The following is a 25,434-nucleotide window of genomic DNA, read 5'->3' on the forward strand; positions in this document are numbered from 1 at the left end:
GCAAAGGCAGTGCCTTTAAGGTTTAAGACGCTCTGTACTTTTCCCTACGTCCGTGTACCACTCCATACAGCGGCATTTTAAAAAGTCATTAATTTTTTTTTTGAAACAGATACCGATAATTTCCGAAATTACATTTTAAAGCATTTATCGGCCGATAATATCAGCAGTCCGATATTATCAGACATCTCTATTCAGAATGCATAAAAAAAAAAACACGTGTTCTGGTCTTACATTGGGATTGTGAATGATAGGCAAAATTTCACAAAAAGCACAGTTCTCCTTTAAGTTGTTTGGCTATTGTGAAGTACTAACTTTTTCTTTACTTTGCATCATTATCAATACCTTTCTTATTTTTCCAAAAAGCTTTTAGATGTGCTACTATTATGCAATATGTGATTATCGGATGGCCGTTTTTTGAATTACGTGGAATTCATTCAAACCAACTGGGTATGACAGATCTCACCGGCAAGTTTAATGGATACAATAGACACCCTCTTGAGAAATGAAATATGAGGGAAAAAAATAATAATAATCACTCATGCGCAAGGCCCACAAAAGCCCTCAAATCAATAGGGAAAGCAATGCATGTTCAACATCAATACACTCGGTACCTCAGCTTAGGAATGCACACCTACAGTACCAACCTTGAAAGAAATGTTGTACTTTGTGTTATTAGTATCTAGATTTCGTTCTATTCCTGTTTCTGAAACCGACGTAGAATGTGTCCCTGGAGAGCGGTGAAGTGCAGAAGCGTTTTCAAGGGTCAAATGCATGCATGTTGCATGTGGTCAGCAGAGATTTGTGTGTCTGAGCTGTCTCTCCTTATGCTTTTCATGTTACGATACTCCCCACCGCAAGCTGGCACAGCGATCGTCACAGTGAACTCAGTGAGAGCAAACCAATGTCTCGCTCGCTGGGATTAGCTAATAGCTTCTACGGTTGTCCGGATACCAATTGTGGAGGGAAATGTGGACGGCGCTGTCTGCAGGAGAAAAGGTCACCGCCTCTGTCCATGGTGCTGAAGACAGACCACCATCAGCCGGGGGCGTGGCAGTGCTGACGGCGACACACAGCTGGCAGGTGATTAGATTTCACAGGTGGTATGTGTAAATCTAATCATCTGCCGGGAGCAGGAGGAGAGTGAGGATACGGACGTGACTGAAAAGTCACGTTCTGCGGGAGAAAGACTTTGATAAAACCTACGTGCATTAAAAACGTTGTTAAAAACGGCACGCTTGGCTCCGGTGAAGTGTTTGTCAGTGGGACCGCTAGGAAGGGACTTCCTCACCAATATTTTGGTACCAGTACCAAAATGGATGTCGATATTTTTCAACAAAACATTTCATTATTGGCTACATTTAAACAAACAATCTTACAATACATTAAACATATATGTATTTGCACTCAATGGACAATTTTAGAAAAATAAAATAACCCCCCCCCAAAAAAAAAAATAATAAAAAGCATTAACCACGCACAATTTACAATTTATTGGCCCTGCGATGAGGTGGGGACTTGTCCAGGGTGTACTCCGCCTTCCGCCCGATTGTAGCTAAGATAGGCGCCAGCGCCCCCCGCGAGCCCACAAAAGGGAATAAGCGGTAGAAAATGGATGGATGGATGTAGTCTGCCATAATGTAGGATTCGGTGGAAATACAATAGAATAGTTTATTGACGTTATATTGAATGCTTCATGATTTCTGGTTGCCACTATGGTCTGCACCTTAAAGGCCTACTGAAAATGAGATTTTCTTATTCAAACGGGGATAGCAGGTCCATTCTATGTGTCATACTTGATCATTTCGCGATATTGCCATATTTTTGCTGAAAGGATTTAGTAGAGAACATCGTCGATAAAGTTCGCAACTTTTGGTCGCTATTAAAAAAAGCCTTGCCTTTTTATGTTCGCGTGACGTCACCGGTGTGAGGGCTCCTCACATCCTCACATTGTTTATAATGTGAGCCACCAGCAGTAAGAGCAATTTGGACAGAGAAAGCAACAAATTCCCCATTAATTTGAGCGAGGATGAAAGATTCGTGGATGAGGTTATTGATAGTGAAAGACTAGGAAAAAAAAAAAAGCGACGGCTCTGGGCGGTGGCAGTGTGAGCGTTTCAGATGTAATTAGACACATTTACTAGGATAATTCTGGAAGATCCCTTATCTGCTTATTGTTTTAATAGTGTTTTAGTGAGATTGTAAAGACATACCTCAAAGTCGGATGGCTGCGGTGAACGCGCAGTGTCTCAGAGAGAAGCCGAAGAGCCAAGCTCACAGCTGCCTTTTTTGACAGCTACTGCAGGAGGAAGTCCCATAATCCACTGATGTCTCCGGTAAGACTTAATATTACAATTTTCCCATCCAAAAACATGCTGGTTGACGTAGAGAAACATGTTCGCTTGACCGCTCTGTGTTAAAGCTTCACAACAAACAAAGAAACACAGGCTGGGTCTCGGTGCTAAAGACAGCTGCAATCCACCGATTTCCACCAACAGCATTGTTATTTATAGTCTCCATTATTAATTGAACAAATTGCAAAAGATTCAGCAACACAGATGTCCAAATTAGTGTGCAATTATGCGATGAAAAGAGGCAACTTTTAGCTGTAAGTGGTGCTGGGCTATGTCCCCTCCAACCAATAACGTCACAAACACGCGTTATCATTCCGCAACGTTTTCAACAGGAAACTCCGCGGGAAATTTAAAATTGTAATTTAGTAAACTAAACCGGCCGTATTGGCATGTGTTGCAATGTTAATATTTCATCATTGATATATATTAAGTATCAGACTGCGCGGTCGGTAGTAGTGGGTTTCAGTAGGCCTTTGAGACTGTAAAATAATTTGAAAAAATACAAATAAAAAACTATGGCTAAAAGTATACGGATAAGACATGTAGCAGGTAAAACACACATTGTAAAAGATAAAACACAAATTGTAAGAATTTGTTATGAAATTCGGTCATTTCACTTGCATTAGTTCTCGCAATGTGGGTTTTGACCGTGCGGTTAATTGGCAACAAGTGTGTGTATACTAGGGCTTGACTCTGTGTGATATAGAACATGACTATATTGATATATTCGAGTATACATTCTCACCCAGTTGCTCTTAGCGTTTCTCACTCTTTCTTGTCTCTCCTTCTCACAGAGACGTAAACAAAGAGCAATTTCCTACACATGTCACGTGTGCAACGTCACACGCCCTCCCCAAGCAGAGAGGTAGCTACATGGTAACGTTAGCTGTGATGCTAACGGTGAGGTGCGGGTGGTAATACGAGAGAGAGAGGGTGCAAATCTGGCAACAAATAGAGGAGGAAGAAAAAACAGCACGGGAACCATCGTCCGGCGGTGGTTTGGCTTCAAGGGGGAATATGTTCAACATTTATGCAGCAAAAGCGTTACTACAAAAAGTAACAGAACAGCACTGCTAATGATGAGTGCTTGAAACTCTGCATGTCAACTTCTCCGGCCAAAGCCACACCAACAAAATGCCGAAACAACTATTTCCAGATCAACACCGTATGAAAAAAAAATCAACAACAGAAGAAGATAACGTGCAGTGAAGTTGGCATATTATGTAATTTGTAAATAAAAAAAGAAAACAATGATTTGCAAATTATTTTTAACTTATATACAATTGAATAGACTGCAAAGACAAGATATTTAATGTTCGAACTGAGAAACTTTCTTTTTTGTAAATAATTATTAACTTAGAATTTTAATTCAATTTCAAAAAAGTTGGCACAGGTTCATTTTTATCACTGTGATACATGGCCTTTCCTTTTAAAAACACTCAGTAAATGTTTTGGAACTGAGGAGACCAATTTTTGAAGCTTTCAGGTGGAATTTTTTCCCATTCTTGCTTGATGTACAGCTTAAGGTATTCAACAGTCCGGGGTCTCTGTTGTGGTATTTTCAATGGGAGACAGGTCTGTACTACAGGCAGGCCAGTCTAGTACCCACACTATTTTACTACGAAGACACACTGTTGTAACACATGGGTTGGCAATGTCTTGTTGAAATAAGCAGGGGCGTCCATGGTAACGATGCTTGGATGGCAACATATGTTGCTCCATAACATCTATGTACCTTTCAGCATTAATGATGCCTTGGGCACGAATACACCCCCATACCATCACAAATGCTGGCTTTTGAACTTTGCACCTGTAAAAAACCGGATGGTTCTTTTCCTCTTTGTTCCAGAGGACACGATGTCCACAGTTTCCAAAAACAATTTGAAATGTGGACTCATCAGACTGCTGAACACTTCTCCACTTTGCATCAGTCCATCTTAAATGAGCTCGGGCCCAGCAAAGCCGGCGGCGTTTCTGGGTGTTGTTGAAAAATGGCTTTGGCTTTGCATCGTAGAGTTTTAACTTGCACTTACAGATGTAGCGACAAACTGTAGTTTCTGACAGTGGTTTTCTGAAGTGTGCTCATGTGGTGATATCCTTTACACACCAATGTCGGTTTTCTCAGTCATTTTTGCCGCTTGTGCCAGCTTTTTTGAAACATGTTGCAGGCATCAAATTCCAAAGAAGCTAATATTTGCAAGTTTTCCAGTTCAAATGTTAAAGTTAAGTTAAAGTACCCATCACACAAACAAACTAGGTTTGGCAAAATTATTTTCTGCATCTGACTCATTACCCTTAATCACCCCCTGGGAAGTGAGGGGAGTATTGAGCAGCAGCGTTGGCCGCGACCGGGAATCAATTATATTTTATTTGCAGTCTATTCAATTGAATATAAGTTGAAAAAGATTTGCAGATCATTGTATTCTGTTTTTATTTACGATTTACACAACATGCCAACTTCACTGGTTTAAGGTTTTGCATTAAAATCTGGAACACTGATTTTTAGATACAACTATTTTAGGTTACAAGCTCTGTCAAAGAACCAATTTAACTTGTAAGCTGTGGTACCGCCAAAACAAAAAAATGCTAATATTAATTATCCTGATTAAAATCACACTTAATAGTCCAAACAGATGAGCATGATCTGATCGGTCAAAATATTCTTTAGCTTGACTTACCTCGACAGTGAACTCCTTCATCAAAGCCATCATCACAATCCTTTGCCCCATTGCAGAGTTTGTTGAAATGAATGCATTTTTTAGTCCCGATACACTGGATGTGATTTAGCGGACATCTGATCACCACCTCTCGCACACCTGGAATAAAACAAAAAACACCATTTAATCATTTATCCATCCATCCATTTTTTCACCGCTTGTCCCTTTCGGGGTCTGCTGCATTCGTACAGAAGGTGGCGCACACCTTGGACAAGTCGCAATGCAGCACCAAACTGAGCACTTTTTTTTTTTTTCCCTAACAATCAATTTCTGGAAATGTGAAAATAAAATATCCAAAGTAATTCTGAATATTTGTATCGTTCATTTTCTCAGTTCATTCTCATATTGAAAAATGGGAAACATTTTGTGTTTTTTCTTTTTATTACATAATATATTAGACTTCTTTCATTTGTAATGATGGGGCAACATCAGGTGCTTTAAAAAGAAATAGGGAAAATAAAAAATAAAAATATGTGACTATAACACAGGGGTAATTAAATCATTTTCATGAGGGCGACATCAGAGTTATGGCTGTGCTCTTATAACAGTAAACATGTATGAATAAAAAGGGATAATTGACTCATAATATTACACAACTGCCTCTGCATTTAAAATACCAATGATAGTCACACACATTAGGTGTGGTGAAATGTGTCCTCTGCATTTGACCCATCCCCTTGTTCACCCCCTGGGAGGTGGGGGGAGCAGTGAGCAGCAGTGAGCAGCAGTGAGCAGCAGCGGTTGCCGCGCCCAAGAATAATTTTGGGTGATTTAACCCCCATTTCCAAACCTTGATGCTGAGGGCCAAGCAGGGAGGCAATGGGTCCCATTTTTATAGTCTTTGGTATTACTCGTCCGGGGTTAGAACTTACAACCTACCGATCTCAGGGCAGACACTCCAACCCAGGGGTAGGGAACCTATGGCTCTAGAGCCAGATGTGGCTCTTTTGATGACTGCATCTGGCTCTCTGATAAATCTGAGCTGACGTTGTTTAACACGATAAGTAATGAATAATTCCACTTGAAATCACAGAGTTAAAAAAACTTTTCAAAATATAAAACATTCTCATGCATTTTTAATCCATCCATCCGTTTTCTACCGCACCTGTTCAAGAAGTTGCGTAATGGTAAGAAGTTATTTATTTATTATTGGTTAGTGTGGGGCTTGCCCACCTGGGAGTTCTTCAGACCCCCAAGCACCGACATGAGAGCCTGTTTCAGGGTTACAATATTGTTTTATTTTTCAATAAGTTTCCACCAATAGTATTTCCAGCCCCAACCCAGTCCCTCCTCCTGGCTGCTGCTTATAACAGAGCGACAGGTGATTACAAAACAAGGCCCAGGTGGGCCTTCTACGCACCCGTCGCTGCAGGCCCGCATGCCACGCCCCCTCCACAGTTAGCTTCAGAATAACAATGTTATTACAAAGAATAACAGACCTAGTATAGTCTAGAAATGTTGGTCTTACTTAAAAATGCACGTGTTTAGTTGTGTTCAGTGTTAAACAAAATATTATATGGCTCTTACGGAAATATATTTTAATATATTTGGCTTTTTGGCTCTCTCAGCCAAAAAGGTTCCCAAACCCCTCTTCTAAGCACTAGGACACTGAGCATATTTGATTACCGGTATATACTGTATTTTTATATGTAAAAATAAATAAAAATAAATCATCAAGTCAAGGTGACAAGCCAGAAATTTAAGTACTGTACTTTCCAGACTATAAAGCGCACCGGTAAACAAACTGCACCCACTATATTTTTTTTCTTCCATATGCTATCCGCACAAGTCGCAGATATACACGTTGCAAAATGAGTTATTCTTGCAGGGAAACAATAATGTTGTGTTTGTTTTGGATGCTCCTCTGTCTTTGCAGGAGACCGAAGTGATGCAAATGCATTTTGAACTTCACAGCATTGCTCACTCCACACCGCAGATGTTGGCAAACACACATTAAAAGTCCCTTCAAACCGAAAATGAAAAAAAACAAAACAAAAAAACTGCCGCCAGTCAGCCGGATGACAGAAAGCAGCTGTTTAAGGATTCATGAGGCACACAGGTGACCCTCACTTATGCGGGCGTGGATAAAACACAGCTGTTTCACCAGCAAGGCAAATGTGTCATCTCTACCTTAACTACACCAACACTACCATTACCAATGCACCATTGCCTCCGCTTAATGCGAAGATTTATCGCTCATATGACTGGATCCGTAACAATCTCAGGAGTCATCCCACTCGTAAAGAGTCACATTCCAGCAGCCACCCTGAATGACCGACGACATCATTCAAAATCATTCATTTCTACGTCAAAAGGCAATGAATGCACCTCCTGCAATAAGGAGCTGTCATGCGATGCTGATTTACAACACAAAGACCAGCGGGTTTCTTTTTCCAAGTATTTGAAAATGTCTAGGGGACCTTTGTCCTTGATTATTATTTGTCTTTGTCTTCATTAATTATTCAGTCTTTGACTTTGTGTAGGTAAGTCAAATGTAAATGCCCTTGTCCTTTTGAGTTCATATTTCACGACTGCCAGCTTCAAAGGGGGACCCACAGAATGATGTCTTGGGTCGGACAATGTTGGATATGTCACGACCCGGGCGCATATCAGTGCGCATTCATCTCTGGGAGCGAGCAAAGCGTGCACCAGACCGGCAGCAGTAAGCACACCTACAGCTGATTATCAAACCCGCCTCGATAAGCCTACTCAACCTGCTATCCCGTGCCGGAACGTAACCCTCTGTCGGCGTACAGTAAGCGATCTACAAACTTGATGCAATCTTTCGCTCACTCTCTGTGCTTTTCTTCCCCCGTCATTTGTAGGTAGGTAGGTCTTTATTGTCATTGCAACAAGTACAACGACATTTTTGTAATATGTGCTGTAAACAAAAATGTTGTTGTACTTTTTGCAATGACAATAAAGACCTACCTACCTACCATTTTCGATTGTCTTGTGTCCACCTTGTCGATCCTACTGCAGACCCCCGTTCCTGCGTTGACGTTGCTGTGTGTCTCGTCATTCCTTGTCCCCCTACCCCTGCTTCCCGGACTGCCTCTTGGATCTCGACCTCCCGCTTGGACCCGGACCTCTGACGCCTTGCTATTCGACCTGACTACCTGCCTGCCCACGGACTGTCTTCTTGCCTTGTCCCTCCTCTGGTTAAACATTATGGTACCACAAAACAGTTAATTCACACATAGTCTCATTATTAAAACACGTTTTTCTTTTGGCTGCTCCTTTTGATGCTTGTTTTTAAACATAGGTCACTGTATTTCAAAATGAAACATATTAGTTTAAGTATATCTAGAGTATACAAAACAGTTTTTTTTTTTTTTTGTTACTTGACTACTGTAGTAACTACCGTATTTTCCGGACTCAAAATTTGACAGAGCGTCTCATAACCAGGTCTGTCTAATGTAAAGGTTACGTTTGGTTGAACTTACCCACCTCAAAGCTATTTTAGTTGGTACATGGTGTTATGATATGTGTGACCAGTAGATGGCAGTCAAACATAATATATTCGTGCAGACTGCACCATGACGGGTCTCATGTAAACAGCACCGACATTTTAAATGTTCCATTGAAAATATTGAACATTACACACGGCGCTCAAAAATCCATCAAAATGTTTTAGTAGGACTTTGGTAATCTATGAAGCCGCACCGCTTGAAGGATTATCGGCCCATTAAACATACGAGTATTATTATTGTGTGTGTATAAGGTAAGACATATTATCTGGCGTTTTGTTTCACAATATTATGTATACACAACTTTTTTTACCTTCTGGTACCTGCTGATCTGTATTTGGGATCTGTATAAATCCTTAAAAGTTGCGTGCGTCCTCCTTTGTAGTCCGTGAGCTTCTTATTTTTTCTTGTTATGGGACATTCATCCTCCGCTGTTGCCATTTCTAACATAAAGTAGTGTAAAGTTCTTACTTATATCTGTTTGTAAATTCGCCATGAAAGCACTAAAACATACCTGCGTAGTGAGTTTACATTATTCACCCAAGGAACTTTAGTAATTAGAGTTCTGGTTCACGGCAGACATTTCCGGTGTGGTTGTTTCCGGCTGAGGAGATGCTGCTCCATTATTGACAGTTAGTTCCATCTTTTAACACTTCTTCCACTCCCGTCCTTGCATGCTACACCGCTACAACAAAGATGACGGGGAGAAGACGCTGCCGAAGGTGAGCCACGAAAATAAGACCGCCCACAAAACGGCGCATTTGGAAGCAACAGTCAGAAAGCGGCTTGAAGATGATCTGTAAAACATAATCTATGCAACGTTTTGACCAAAGAACCACCATTACATGTTATGTAGACCACAAGGAAGTGTTTTCAATTCATCCAACCATCCGTTTTCTACTGCTTGTCCTTTTCGGGGTTGCGGGTGGTCGCTGGAGCCTATCTCAGCTGCGTTTCGGGCGGAAGGCACCGTACACCCTGGACAAGTCGCCACCTCATAACAGTGTTTTCAATTTCAAAAAAATAAATACATTACTCCTTTAATGCGCGCTATAATCCGGTGCGCCTCATATATAAAGATATAAAGATCAAAAATAGAATATTCATCGGCAGTTAACCTTATAATTCGGTGCGCCCTATGGTCCGGAATCTACGGTAATTGCATTATGTAAAAACACAATGGTTATTTTCATTTTAACTGTGCACTATTTTGAATAAAACATATTTACCTTCCACAGTGTGCTCAAGTAAGAGAAATGAGTGTGAAAAAGTAAATTTGGACATTCCCTAAATGGGAGTATTTCCCCGCTCATGAGGGAGCACACTGAACACATTTATGTCCATTTGGCAAATGTGCTATTTAACACACAGCTGTAAAGGTCTCTGACAAGCTAACCGTGTTGTCAACCTCTCTCCTCTCTTCTTGCCACATGAATTATAATCTAATGCGATAAGGGGAGGACGGAGTATGAATATTCAGTGGCTCGGATCTGTCATGCAAGGGTACACAGATGGTCTCTCAACGGTTGCTCAGGGTTGCTCTGTGGGCTTCCAAACTACTGTACTTTGAAGGATGATGGATTCAAGTCAGACGTACAAACACAATCACTTGGCAATTTATACCTTCGTATTTCATCTTTAAAACCTGTCTCTGACCTTGATTGGTGCTATTTGTTACACAGCAGAAATGTGAATCTTACAACAACTTTCAATTCAGAATATAATCTTGATTCAACACAAATCCCAATTCACAAACATTTATACTCCTTTAGTAACATTTTTATGTATATATATATATATATATATATTTCTTTTTTCTGGCACTCATTGAAGGCAGACACGTTCCCCTTACCTCTCCCCTTCGTTCTTTGTTTTGTCTAGTTTTATCTTTCTTGTAGCTACTTATTGCACTGCTCTCCAAAATCTGAACAATGGAATTGATCAAGCGACCCCCATCCCCAACGAAGTTAACAATATACCTAGTGGTTAGAGTGTCCGCCCTGAGATCGGTAGGTTGGGAGTTCAAATCCCGGCCGAGTCATACCAAAGACTATAACCAGCCTGCTTGGCCCTCAGCATAAGGGTTGGAATTGGGGGTTAAATCACTATAAATGATTGCCGGGCTCGGTACCGCTGTTGCCCACTGCTCCCTTCACTTCCCAGGGGGTGATCAAGGGGATGGGTCAAATGCAGAGAACAAATTTCACCACACCTAGTGTGTGTGTGACAATCATTGGTACTTTAACTTTAACATATATCTCGGGTGTGGAGAAACTTGCCTGTCCTGACTGAACGGTCGCTGCAGAACACACAATGGACTCTTGGGAGAACAGGGGTACCACATGCCTGGCAACCCTTTCAGTCGAGGACGTTAAAGATACTGTATCTCATACTTGCCAACTTTGAGGCATCCGAATTGGGGAGCTGGGGGGTGTTGAGGTGAGGGGAGGGCGAGGGGTATATATTTTCGAGTATTTGTTATATATATAAATAATCCGTTAATGAATGAGTATATCCGTTCGGCCACCTTGTTCAATGGAGAAGTCTGATCTACAAACGTACAGAATTTGCAGGCAGCATACCCTTTTCCCTTCGAGCTGTCCTGCATGAACATTTAATTTTTTTTCAATTGTTTTGGAACTTGCAAGCGGACTTATTTTTCTTACTCATCATCGCTATGTCTCTTCTTTGTTTTTCTGCTTCGTCTATGTTATGTTATGTTATCTTCTGTCCAGAGTCGGGACCTGGGGTGGACCGCTTGCCTGTGCATTGGTTGTGGACATCTATGCACTGCTGACCTGTCTCCGCTCGGGATGGTCTCCTGCTGGCCCCACTATGGACTGGACACGTACTATTATTTTGGATCCACTATGGATTGGCACATCTGCGGTCCAAGGTTTCTCATTGTCGTCCCACTGGGTAGAGTTTTTCCTTGCCCTGATGTGGGATCTGAACCGAGGATGTCGTTGTGGCTTGTGCGGCCCTTTGAGACACTTATGATTTAGGGTTATATAAATAAACATTGATTGATTGATTTTTGGACATTACTACTTGCCGTAGTTTTGAAGCAATGAAAGATGGGAATCAGGATGTTGTGTGTCAGTGTATTAACGTGCCGGCTGGAATAAACACATGCTGAGAAATAGCTCCGTGCCTGCCTACTTTATGGGTTGTAGATAAACGTATGGATAACAAAGACACATATAATAGTCCCCTTTTCAGGTGAGAGAGGACGCTAAAGGCAGTGCCTTTAAGGCACGGCCCTAATATTTTGTCCGGGTGGAAACAACAGGGGGCGGGGTTGAGGGGGGCAGGGGTGTGTATTGTAGTCCAGAAGAGTTAAGGCTGCATGGGATTCTGGGTATTTGTTTTGTTGTGTTTATGTTGTGTTACGGTGCGGATGTTCTCCCAAAATGTGTTTGTCATTCTTGTTTGGTGTGGTTTCACAGTGTGGCGCATATATGTAACAGTCTTAAAATTGTTTATACGGGCACTCTCAGTGTGACCTGTGTGGCTGTTGATCAAGTGTGTCTTGCAGTCGCAAACTGCGTCTACAGGTGCCAAATACAACATGTGGCTGGGCTGGCGCGCTGTTAGTTCATGTTGTAGAGGGCGGTAAAGACGGTGCCTCCACGATGCCCCTTTAATGTTGTTGTTAGGGTGAAATTCGGGAGAATGATTACCCCTAGAGGGGCACTAAAAATTGGGAGTCTCTCGGAAAAATCGAGAATGTAAAAGTATGACGCTGTAAAGCTCAATTCATATAAAACTTGCGGGTCGCACCAACATTACATTTTCATATTAAGGTGCGGGCCGCAAAATAACGTGTTTGAGACCCCTGCTTTAGAGCTTTCGACCGATGGTAGAAGTACCGTTCCGTCCTCGAACGTTTCTACTGATATGGATTTTTCATTCATCACTCCAAGCAACTTTTGTAAGTTTTACAATATAACTAAAACCGCTCATATTTACTAAACTGATGCCATATGTGATATCTGTAGGAGTGTTTTCATGCATGTCTGTACATGCTATCATAATGCAATCAAGCGGGCGTCGTTATGCTTACACATTTACGACTGGCTGTGCTAGTGTCAGCATTTATTCTGTATTGTTTCAGTTTCACAAATTCCTCAAGACGTCACCGTGGAATTATTGAGTCTGTTTAGCTGAATGGAAAGCGAGTTGAGGTCCATAACGATGACTCGTTTTGTTTGATCAGTAGTTTTTTAAAGCCGTGTTACAGGCACCATTTGGAAACAATTAGGTTTGCAAATAAACATTTGCAATATCTTTCTGTGTAAATAACTCATTTTACGATGTATATATCTGCGGCTTATAGTCCAGTGCGGCTAATATGTGGAACCTTTATTATTTTCCTATTATTTAGTGGGTGCAGCTTATATACCACTGCGCTCTAGTCCGGAAAGTATGTGCTTTGCCAGAAGTTTTTTCATCGTCTCTAACCACCGTTAGTGACTACGACTTGTTAACTACCTCTGGCCTCCTCCGTGCGGATATATATTGCATGAAAAAAATATTTTAAAAAATTAATTCTTACAAAATCATAATAAATTAACATAATTCAGATGTGAATCCATTTTCCTCAGCACCCCGAGGGCAAATCATGATCCATAAAGACGTGGTAAGTTTGGTGATGAGTCCTGACCTCAACACCATCAAACACCTTTTGGATACATTTTGAGCAAGGCCCTCACTAATATGTTACAGGATAATTGGCCCATGAACACATTTCATCCATCTTCTTCCACTTATCCGAGGTCGGGTCGCGGGGGCAACAGCCTAAGCAGGGAAACCCAGACTTCCCTCTCCCCGGCCACTTCGTGTAGCTCTTTCCGGGGGATCCCGAGGCGTTCCCAGGCCAGCCGGGAGACATAGTCTTCCCAATGTGTCCTGGGTCTTCCCCGTGGCCTCCTACCGGTTGGACGTGCCCTAAACACCTCACTAGGGATGCGTTCGGGTGGCATCCTGACCAGATGCCCGAACCACCTCATCTGGCTCCTCTCGATGTGAAAGAGCAGCGGCTTTACTTTGAGTTCCTCCCGGATGGCAGAGCTTCTCACCCTATCTCTAAGGGAAAGCCCTGCCACACAGCGGAGGAAACTCATTTCGGCCGCTTGTAACCGTGATATTATCCTTTTGGTCACGACCCAAAGCTCATGACCATAAGTGAGGATGGGAACGTACATCGACCGGTAAATTGAGCGATTTGCCTTCCGGCTCAGCTCCTTCTTCACCACAACGGATCGGTACAACGTCCGCACTACTGAAGACGCCGCACCGATCCGCCTGTCGATCTCACGATCCACTCTTCCCTCACTCGTAAACAAGACTCCTAGGTACTTGAACTCCTCCACTTGGGGCAGGGTCTCCTCCCCAACCCGGAGATGGCATTCCACCCTTTTCCGGGCGAGAACCATGGACTCGGACTTGGACACATTTCAAAGTTTTGGAAATAAGTATTCTATAACAAGTGGACTATTATCTCTTTAATAAATTCATCTAAATTGAAATTTGTTAGCGACTCGATACATTTTGTATAGTTGTGTTATTTCTAATAGAGAAGTCCGATAATATTGGGCTGCCGATATTATCGGCCGGTAAATGCTTTAAAATGTAATACCGGACAAGTACAATTTATGACTTTTGAAAACGGCGCTGTACGGAGTGGTACATGGACGTAGAGAAAGGTACAGAGCGCCAATAAACCTTAAAGGCACTGCCTTTGCGTGCCGGCCCAATCACATAATAGTCGCATTATTAACTTTAACACTGTTACAAATATGCGCCACACTGTGAACCCACACCAAACAAGAATGAAAAACACATTTCGGGAGAACATCCGCACCGTAACACAACATAAACACAACATAACAAATACCCAGAACCCCTTGCAGCCCTTACTCTTCCAGAACGCTGCAATATACACCTCCTGCTACCACCCAAAACCCCGCCCACCTCAACCTCCTCATTCTCTCTCAGGGAGAGCATATCCCAAATTCCAAGTAGCTGTTTTGAGGCATGTTAAAAAAAATAATGCACTTTGTGACTTCAATAATAAATATGGCAGTGCCATGTTTGCATTTTTTTCCATAACTTGAGTTGATTTATTTTGGAAAACCTTGTTACTGTTACGCCTGTTCGGCATTGTGGTGCCGGGTTCGATTCCCTCGAGGATGCGTCGAAAATTGAACACAGCAAAAGGTAATAACTAATGATTTTATTTAACAAAAGGTGCTAGAGAACAAAAATACTGGAACTAAGAAAAGGCAAACAAAAGACGCTAGCATGAAAGGTAGGATAAACAAATAGTAAACTAAACTGGCACATAGGCACACAAAGGGGAAAACAAAACATTTAGCATGAGAGCTAAGATTGAATAAAATTGCGCAGCGTGAGAGCTCGCGAGAATAATACAGACATTTGCATGTAAGCAAAAGCGCAAAGCAGACGTACCGTTGTGTACAAACAAATTTGGATCCCAGACTGAACAACAAAAGATGCAGGCTTATATAAGGCAGGTGATTAGTGAGGACAGGTGTGCAGGGCCGTGAGTAACAGGTGAAACTGATAAGCTACCATGGTCACCAACTAAACAGGAAATAAAAGGATCAGATGGAGAGTGAAAATAAAAATGGAACAATAAACAATAATATGTGGAGGATCCAAAAAGCGGATCTCAACAGTTACATTGTTTAAAGCATCCAGCGGGGCATCGCAACAAAATTAGGCATAATAATGTGTTTATTCCACGATTGTATATATTAAATCGGTAATTAAGAGTTGGACAATATCGGAATATCTGGTATTGTCAAAAAATCCATAATCAAACATCTGTAATTTCTATGTATGTGTGTCATTTTTAATGGCGTAAATCGCTACAAATATCTGCATACAAACATTGGTGAAAATCCAAGCTCTGCAGAAGTGTCTCCACATTTTCACTGCCTGATCATATCGAAGATTGTTGAAGCGTACCGTTATTAGTCATTACATTTCCAAACGCCACAAACTAATTGGAACGGCGCATAGAAAAGGTGCAGCAAGGTGATGGCAATTAAACAGCATCAGTGCACATGCCCACACTGAACCTTGGAAGCAGGCAGAATAGATGGAGTTAGAAGTGTATGCATGTCATCACTATGCAAGCGAATGACGTGGCAGAGAATACCAGAAAAAACTGAAATAGACAAAAAATGGAATAGTCATGTTTGTATTCAGCAATGCTTAAAGGGGACCTAAGATGAATGTTGTGTTTTCTGACTGAGAAACATTACTATCTTGAATATTCGTGTTGAACATTGCCGAGGCATCAAGTCATAAGGGTCATTCGTTTTGGCGTGAGTTTTCGCGCAGTTTTGGATGTCTCTGTTTGCATGGTTTTGCAGTCTGGCTCCGTCGTGACGTCATTGTAAATAAGTAAGTACATTTTTTCTTGCAAAGCGCTTTTCACAGATAAAATCACAAAGCACTGTACAAAACATAGGTGACTTGAAACAACAATTCTATTTGAAACAACAGGGGCAACATCATGAAAAGGATACAAAGTGGATTAAAATGATAGTTAAAAGGTGCATTAACTAAAAGTTTTACTAAAAGGAGAAGTTTTCAAATTTTTCTTAAAAGTTTCAACACAGTCTGGATTAGGGTAGGGAACCTATGGTTCGAGAGCCAGATGTGGTTCTTTTGATGACTGCATCTGGCTCTCGGATAAATCTGAGCTGACATTGCTTAACAGAATAAGTAATGAATACTTCCACTTGTATTCACAGTGTCAAAAAACTTTCAAAATATAAAACATTCTCATGCATTTTTCTGTTCAAGAAATTGTGTTAATGGTAAGAAGTAATTTATTTAATATTGGTTAGTGTGGGTCTTGCCCTTCAGGGGGTTCTTAAAACCACCAAGCACCAACATGAGAGCCTGTTTCAGGGTTACAATACTGTTTGATTATTCAATAAGTCTCTCAGTTGCTTTCCAGCAATTGTCTTTTTCTCTTTCGTTCTCGCTCGCGCTCTAGCTCCAGCCCCAACCCCGTCTCTCCTCCTGGCTGCTGCTTATAAAATTGCAACAGATGATTAGATAACAAGGCCCAGGTGGGCCATCCACGCACCTGTCGCTGATTTCGAGGCCGGTCCTGGCAACACCCTGCTTCGCTGCAGGCCCACAGGCCACGCCCCCTCCACAGTTAGCTTCAGAATAACAATGTTATTAAAAAGAATAAGATACCTATTATACACTACAAATGTTGGTCTGACTTAAAAATGCACGTGTTTAGCTGTGTTTAGTGTTGAAAAAAATATTGCATGGCTCTTATGGAAATACATTTTAAAATATTTGGCTTCTTGGCTCTCTCAGCCAAAAAGGTTCCCGACCCCTGGTCTAGATCATGGGTATCAAACTCTGGCCCGCGTGGCAGTAATGACAACATATAAACAAACGCTAATGATATAGAGAAATGTCTGGAGCGCAAAAAATATGACTAAAGTGGTGCGGTACAGCTGTTTCTTCATTTGCACTTTAATTTTACTGACAGTTTAGTTCAGAAACATATTTGTGATTCATTTATTTTATTTATTTTAGCACAACATAACAAATATTGTGATGTACATTTTTTTTTTTTTTACTAATCAGACTGACTTAAGCCTAAGGTTTATTTGTTAAATCAATAATACAATATTTGTGATGAACACATGCTTTTATATCATTTTACAAAGGCATTCAACTAAAAGTAAGGGAGATATTCAATTTTATTGAATATGATCCAAATCAAGAGTACGATTAATAATTCGGTGTTAATATTGGAGTGGTCACCGGGTCCCTCTGTAGTGGAAAAGTTGGGTCCTGAGGTCAAACCGATTAAGAACCCTTGCGCTATCCAATGGTTGTCAAACTCTGGCCTGCAGGCCAAATTTGGCCCGTTGTTTAAATGAATGTGTCCCTTGAGGCAATATCAAAATAACATTACATTTGGCCCGCCGTGTAATTTAATTTGTCCCATGAGGCAATATCAAATTAACATTAATACTGGCCCGCCGGTATTATACAGCCGCATTCACTGCTAATACTCATACTTGCCAACCCTCCCGATTTTCCCGGGAGAGTCCCGAAGTTCAGTGCCCCTCTTGAGTATCTCCCGAGGAAACCATTCTCCCGAATTTCAACCGATTTCCACCCGGACAACAATATTGGGGGCGTGCCTTAAAGGCCCTGCCTTAAAGCGTTCTCTACAACCTATCGTCACGTCCGCTTTTACTCCATACAAACAGCGTGCCGGCCTAATCACATAATATATCCGGCTTTTAAACACACACATGAGTGAATGAAAGGCATACTTGGTCAACAACCATACAGGTCACACTAAGGGTGGCCGTATAAACAGCTTTAACAGTGTTACAAATATGCGCCACACTGTGGACCCACACCACACAAGAATGACAAACACATTTCGGGAGAACATCCGCACCGTAACACGACATAAACAGAATACCCAGAACCCCTTGCAGCATTAACTCTTCTGGGACCCTACAATTTACACCCTCCGCTACCACCACTATTAAGAGTTTGCATATATAAGTGTTGCTTTTTCCATATTTAGTGTTAAAGCAAATCAGCTAAGCAAACTGAGCAATAATTAACATTTGTTTTGTGCACTTTCTCTTGCTACTCCAAGACTTGAATGCTTGATTCATTCATTATTGTTATTTTATTTTCAAATTTATTTTTAGCCTGTGAAAAATTTTTATTTTGATGTTTACCTGAGAAGGCTGCAAGTAGAAAAGAGGCATTCAATTTTAATTTAAATCTTATTTGATACGCCATTGATATGCTGAGGGGCCCCACCATGCAACGCACGCAATGTCAGGACTAATATTTTAAACTCAATGGAAGCCAATGAAGACTGGATAAAACGTGCTCTGGGTGCACCGGTCAAAAGTCTGGCAGCCGCATTTTGTACAGTCTAAAATCTCTTAAATGTTGACTTGTTGAAAAGAGTTAAAAGAGAAATGCATTAGTCAATACGAGACCAAATGAACGTGTGAATGATCATTTCAAGATCCAAATTTGACAACAAATTTCTCACTTTCGAAATATTTCGGAGATGATAAAAAAAAGTTGTTGGTCATTGTGAGGTAGCCAAGGTAGTCAAGCACATTGCTTGAGATTCAAGATTTAGTTTATTTAAAATACCTGCAGAGTGAAAAAACAAGTTTACTTTGTGGACTTAATTGTGTTTCATTGTATCCATTAAAGGGGGACTTCACTTTTTTTTTTAATTTTACCTATTGTTCACAATCATTATGAAGGACATGACAGATGGATTTTTAAAATATATTTTATAATTATGAAAAAAACATAAATAAAAGTTTGCTTCCAGCAGAGCCAATGGGATTTGTTTTGGAAAACCTTGTTATAGTATTTAATGCATCCAGCGGGGCATCACAACAAAATTAGGCATAATGTGTTCATTTCACGACTGTATGTATCGGTATCGGTTGATATCAGAATCGGTAATTTAGAGTTGGACAATATCGGGATATCGGATTTCGGTAAAATAGCCATCATCGGACATCTCTATTTAGCACCTGGCAATGCTGTTGATGCTATAGTGTAACAATAAAGCTGCATCCGTTTAGTACAGGGATCGGGAACCTTTTTGGCTGAGAGAGCCATACAAGCCAAATATTTTTTAAAGTATTTCCGTGAGAGCCATATATTTATTCTTTTTAACAGTGAATAAAACTATATGCGTGCATTTATTAAGAAAGACCAACATTTTTAGAGTATAATACGTTTCTTATTCTTTTTAGTAACATTGTTATTCTGAGGCAGACCAAAAATAAATAAAATACTTCTTACCATTAATACGACTTCTTGAACAGGTGCGGTAGAAACCGGATGGATGGATGAAAATGCATGAGAGTGTTTTGTATTTTGAACATTATTTATGACACGATAAGTAATGAATAATTCCATTCATTACTTATCGTGTTAAGCAATGTCAGCTAAGATTTATCTGAGAGCCAGGTGCAGTCATCAAAAGAGCCACATCTGGCTCTAGAGCTATAGGTTCCCTACTCCTGGTTTAGCACTTGGCTTCTAAATCATAGTGCTCATCCTCTTTATGTTGGGGCTCAAAATTATAAGGTCCTGTATCATAAGTTTTCCCAAAGTAATAGTTGTTGGCTCTCACAAAGTCTTCTTGAATAGCATTGTTGTTGATGGGCAAGGAATCTGTGGTTGCTAATGCTACGTCACGGATCACGTGACTGGCTTGCTCGTTAACCCTCCAAATGGCTCGGGAATATCTGTGAGATTGATACTGTTTCAATCATATCTATTTATTCGCACACTTTTGAAGTCTTTTGGAATCATAAATCAGATGATAGTAGCTTCAATATTAAGGCAGCTTGTTTTTCCAAATTACTGGTACCTTAAAAAGGGACAATAGATGTGTGGAGGGGCGTGGCCGGCAGACCTGCAGCAAAGCGGGGTGTGTCAGGAACGGCTTCGAGATCAGCGGCAGGTGGGTAGATGAAACAGCTGAGAGTGTTTGTCTGATCACTCACGCGCAACCCGAGGGTCCCTGGTTCAATCCCCACCTAGTACCAACCTCGTCACGTCCGTTGTGTCCTGAGCAAGACACTTCACCCTTCCTCCTGATGGGTGCTGGTTAGCGCCTTGCATGGCAGCTCCCTCCATCAGTGTGTGAATGTGTGTGTGAATGGGTAAATGTGGAAGTAGTGTCAAAGCGCTTTGAGTAACTTGAAGGTAGAAAAGCGCTATACAAGTACACCCCATTTATCATTTATCATTTACCTGTCGCTCTGTTAAAAGCAACAGTCGGGATGGAACGGGGATTTGTTTTTGATGGCGGTTGGCAAAGCATGGTGGGAGTGAAAGCAAGACAGACAACTCTGAAGGAAAACCATTCATGTGCTCGATCAAGGAAAAAAATGGCTGAAAAAAACACAGACTTTGCAATATCTGATACGTTTATTGTAAAATAAACATTATTGTTAACTCTGAAAACGAGTGGTGATGTCGGTGACTGGTGGTCAAAAGAACCCGGAGGAGCAAGACCCCCAGAAGATAATAATGCACGTGACGTGTAAATATGGGAGATTATAGCCAATGGCTAATTTACATCTCCAGTCCCCTGGCAAGTTAATGATACAATGAAGACAATAAGGCCATGAGAAAACACAACTAAAGTAAGGGTCAGTATTATTTTCATATAAAATTGGTATGTCTAAAGCAGGGGTCACCAACCTTTTTCAAACCAAGAGCTACTTCTTGGGTACTGATTAATGCGAAGGGCTACCAGTTTGATACACACTTAAATACATTGCCAGAAAAAGCCAATTTGCTCAATTTACCTTTACAAATAAATCTATATATAAAAAAATGAGTACTTCTGTCCGTCATTCCGTCGTACATTTTTTTTTCCTTGTACGGACGTTTTTTTGTCGAGAATAAATGATGAAAAAAACACTTAATTGAATGGTTTAAAAGAGGAAAAAACACGAAAAAAATGAAAATAACATTTTGAAACATAGTTTACTTTTAATTTCGAGTCTTTAAAACTCAAAATTTACCTGAAAAAATTAAGAGGAAAACTAGCTAATTCGAATCTTTTTGAAAAAATAAAAAAAAGAGAATTTATGGAACATTTAGTATTTTTTCCTGATTAAGATTAATTTTAGAATTTTGATGACTTCTTTTAAATATTTTAATTTGATTCGACGTATTTTTTTAGATTTGCCAGAATATTTTTTGGGAATTTTAATCATGATAAGTTTGAAGAAATATTTCACAAATATTCTTCGTCAAAAAAACAGAAGCTAAAATTAAGAATCAATTTCAAATGTATTTATTATTCTTTACAATAAAAAAAAATACTTTAACATTGATTTAAATTGTCAGGAAAGAAGAGGAAGGAATTTAAAAGGTAAAAAGGTATATGTGTTTAAAAATCCTAAAATCATTTTTAAGATTGTATTTTTTCTCTAAAATTGTCGTTCTGAAAGTTATAAGAAGCAAAGTAAAACAAAAAAAAATATATATATATATATTTAAACAAGTGAAGACAAAGTCTTTTAAATATTTTCTTGGATTTTCAAATTCTATTTGAGTTTCGTCCCTCATAGAATTAAAAATGTCGAGCAAAGCGAGACCAGCTTGCTAGTAAATAAATACAATCTAAAAACTTTGAACTATTTTTAGAACAGGGCAGCGGGCGACTCATCTGGTCCTTTCGGGCTACCTGGTCCCCGCGGGCCCCGCGTTGGTGACCCCTGGTCTAAAGTAACACAAATGTGTGACGTTTTGGTTTTTGCTTATTCTGAGTGTGCACAAGTACCTAATGTTGTGACCGAGTGAATCTATATAATGTTTATGAAGTTTATTTCCGACCATGCCTAGAAAAAGTACATAACCTTGAATACTTCAAGACATATATTTTAACAGTGTACATTTTCCAAAATATAAATGCTGATACTATTGGAGATGGTGGGCAAGGTTTCATTTGCAATCTGGGAACGCCTGTACGCAACATTTATGCCAAATAATATCCAGAACATATTAACAAAGAAGTGTTTCAAATGTAGATTAAAATCATCATAGTTCCCCTTTAATAGGTCTAAAACATTTATGATACAAACTGCATTTCCTTCTTTATAGTTTAATAAATCAAATATACTGTATTAGTAGGCTGTAATCTACAACAAAAAACGTTTCCTCATAGTAACTTCGAGAGCAGGGAGGACAATCCCCTGGCAGATGAAAACGAGATGTGTTTGCCTTGTGCATCAATATTTGATCATCTTAATATCACAACCAATCATTTCAGTAAAATGCTCAAATCTCATAAAAAAAATTACTGCACATGCATTAGTTTTCAGCACTGCAACGAGCAAAGCCACAAGTTGTTATAAATGCATTGCTAACATGCCTCTGATGGAAAACAAATCACCTCCTCTTTGCAGCCCGGAGAACAGGATTTGGATGTTAAATGAGGGGAATTGATTTTTGCTGTAGTGGATGAGCCTTCCAAAACAATGTGACGTCTCAGAATATGAGAAACAGTTATTTCGTTATGTATTGTTATATTGTAACTTGAAAAAAAACAAAACTATCTAGATTTTGCATTGATTTGTTTTTTTTTAGCAGAAATATATGTATGTAATAAAGCAGTAATTCTCCAACTGTGGTGCGTGGACTTCATCTACGCCAAAAAAATCACATATTTAAAGTACAATGGTTTACTTTCTTATATTCAAACACAGTGTTACTGTTCAAAATGTGTGTAATGTTACAGTGGCCAAAAATAATAATAAACACATTTGTTAAGTAAAACATGGAATGAATACTTAGGTCTACTACGCTACTGCAGTTTAATGTTGGTCATTACGTTTTGCAATGTTTTCATAACATGGTCACTACTGCCTAGTTTCTCTTGTTATATTGTTATTTTACTGTTAAATTTGTATTATCATTTTTGCTTTTTATTTTTATTCTTATTGTAATATTGTTCTATTTTGTTTCCATTTCAACTCCATTATTTACTTTTTACTGTTTAATTGATCTCAACTCTGTACACTGCTGCTGGAATTTTTATTTTTTTCTGAAGGAACTCTCCTGAAGGAATCAATAAAGTACTATCCCTCTATCCATCTATCTATCTATCCATCCATCCATCCATCTATCTATCTATCTATCTATCTATCTATCTATCTATCTATCTGTCTATCTATCTATCTATCTATCTATCTATTTTTCTATCTATCCATCTATCCATCTATCTATTATGGTAGTACTTGGAGAGCCAAGTGTTTTCTGTGGTGATACTTGATGAAAAAAGTTTGAGAACCACTGTATTGAAGCTGTACAGTCATAACAATGATGACACAATAAAGGACCTCTGTCAGATAAGAGTGCAGCTGTACCTGGTTCTCACATGCAGTCTTGTTTTTACTACTGCATTATCAAACACACTTTAGTGACACATACTTTTTTTTTTTTAGCACGGCTGCAAAACACCCACCGCGGCCAAATGGAATACAGTCATCAATGTCAACAAGCACCGATTCAATGAACGCACAACACTCCTACGGTCCGTCTGACTGAACAGTCAATGCTGAAATGACTCTTACTTGCGGTGTTGTATTGCGTAAAGACGTCTCGCACATGCCCACGGTTGCATCAGGTGATGAACACAAAGTCATGTGAGCCAAATATTGCTACTTGTTACGGACTTGGATATAAGAAAACTGCCAGCACTTTGATAAAGAAGGCGAGAAACACTATTAAACTTAAAAAGTAAGTAGTTGCAGAATACGGAGGACATGCAAACTCTACAAAAAGATGTGCCGACAGATTCAAACAGGGATTTCCGGACTGTGAAGCAGATGTGCTAACCAACAGGTCACCGTGCAGCATAACAATAATGTATTTATTAGTGTGGTTTACCGCAATTTCCTTCTATTTTACCAGTGTGAGGAGCAGTAAAGGATTTTGGATGATGATGTCTACCAGGCACTTCTAGATGCACCATGTATGCAGCAAGAACTTTAACCTAGCCGGGTTAATACCTGCTCAGTGGCCTGAGATCGGTAGGTCGTGAGTTCAAACCCCGGCTGAGTTGTACCAAAGACTATAAAAATGGGACCCATTACCTCCCTGCTTGTCACTCAGCATCAAGGGTTGGAATTGGGGGTTAAATCAACAAAAATGATTACCGGATGTGGCCACTACTGCTGCTCACTACTCTCCTCACCTCCCAGGGGGTAAACAAGGGGATGGGTCAAATGCAGAGGTTAATTAAACCACATCTACTGAGTGAGTGACAATCACTGGTACTTTAACTTTAACAGTGTATCAAATCAGGTAGTCTTTGGAGTTGTAGGACAGACAATTTATTTTTTTCTATAGTCCATCATTGCATTTTAAAGGAGCTCTATTGTGCAACCATGCACCCATTTTTCTCCGCTTATCTGAGCTCGGGTGGAGGGAGCAGAAGCCTAAGCAGAGAAGATCAGACTTCCCTATCCCCAGCCACTTCGTCCAGCTTCTCCCGGGGAATCCCGAGGCGTTCCCAGAACAGCCTGGAGACATAGTCTTTCCAATGTGCCCTGGGTCTTCCCCGTGGTCTCATACTGGTCGGATGTGCCCTAAAGACCTCCCCAGGGAAGCATCCGGGTGGCATCCTGACCAAATGCCTGAACCTCCTCATCTGGTTAGTCTCGATATGGAGGAGGAGGAGCTGCTGTATTTTGAGCTGCTCCTGAATGACAGCGCTTCTCACCTTATCGCTAAGGGAGAGCGCCGCCACCTGATGGAGGAAACTAATTTTGGTTGCTTGTACCCGTGATCTTGTCCTTTCAGTCATAATCCAAAGCTCATGATTATAGGTGAGGATAGGAACATAGATCGACCGGTAAATTGAGAGCTTTGCCTTCCGTCTGGACCACAACGGATCGATACAGTATCCGCATTACTGAAGACGCCACACAGATCCGCCTGTCAATCTCACGATCCACTCTTCCCTCACTCGAGAATAAGACTACAACGTGCTTCAACTCCTACACTTGGGGAAAGATCTCTTCCCCAACCCGGAAATGGCACTGGACCCTTTTCTGGGCGAGAATTATGGACTTGGAATTGGAGGTGTTGATTCCCATCCCAGTTGCTTCACACTCGGCTGCGAACTGGTCCAGTGATACCTGAGGATCCTACCCAGATGAAGCCATCAGGACGACATCATCTGCAAAAAGCAGAGACCCTAATCCTGCAGTCACCAAACTGGATCCCCAAAACACCCTGACTGTCCATAGAAGTTATGAACAGAATCGGTGACACGGAAAACATTGAAAATGT

At 40.4% G+C, this 25,434-nt stretch overlaps 1 protein-coding gene across 6 annotated transcripts in view; it reads right to left on the reverse strand.

The window, feature by feature from the left end:
- Positions 1-25,434, reverse strand: part of lrp1bb (low density lipoprotein receptor-related protein 1Bb) — a 993,888-nt gene that overhangs the window by 692,826 nt on the left and 275,628 nt on the right. For all 6 annotated transcript variants that reach the window (XM_061918476.1, XM_061918478.1, XM_061918475.1 and 3 more), the window contains one exon: positions 5,030-5,167. In XM_061918476.1, coding sequence (XP_061774460.1) covers positions 5,030-5,167 — 138 coding nt within the window. The remainder of the gene's footprint in view (positions 1-5,029; positions 5,168-25,434) is intronic.

The sequence above is a fragment of the Nerophis ophidion genome, linkage group LG13, assembly GCF_033978795.1.
Source record: "Nerophis ophidion isolate RoL-2023_Sa linkage group LG13, RoL_Noph_v1.0, whole genome shotgun sequence".
NCBI lineage: Eukaryota > Metazoa > Chordata > Actinopteri > Syngnathiformes > Syngnathidae > Nerophis > Nerophis ophidion.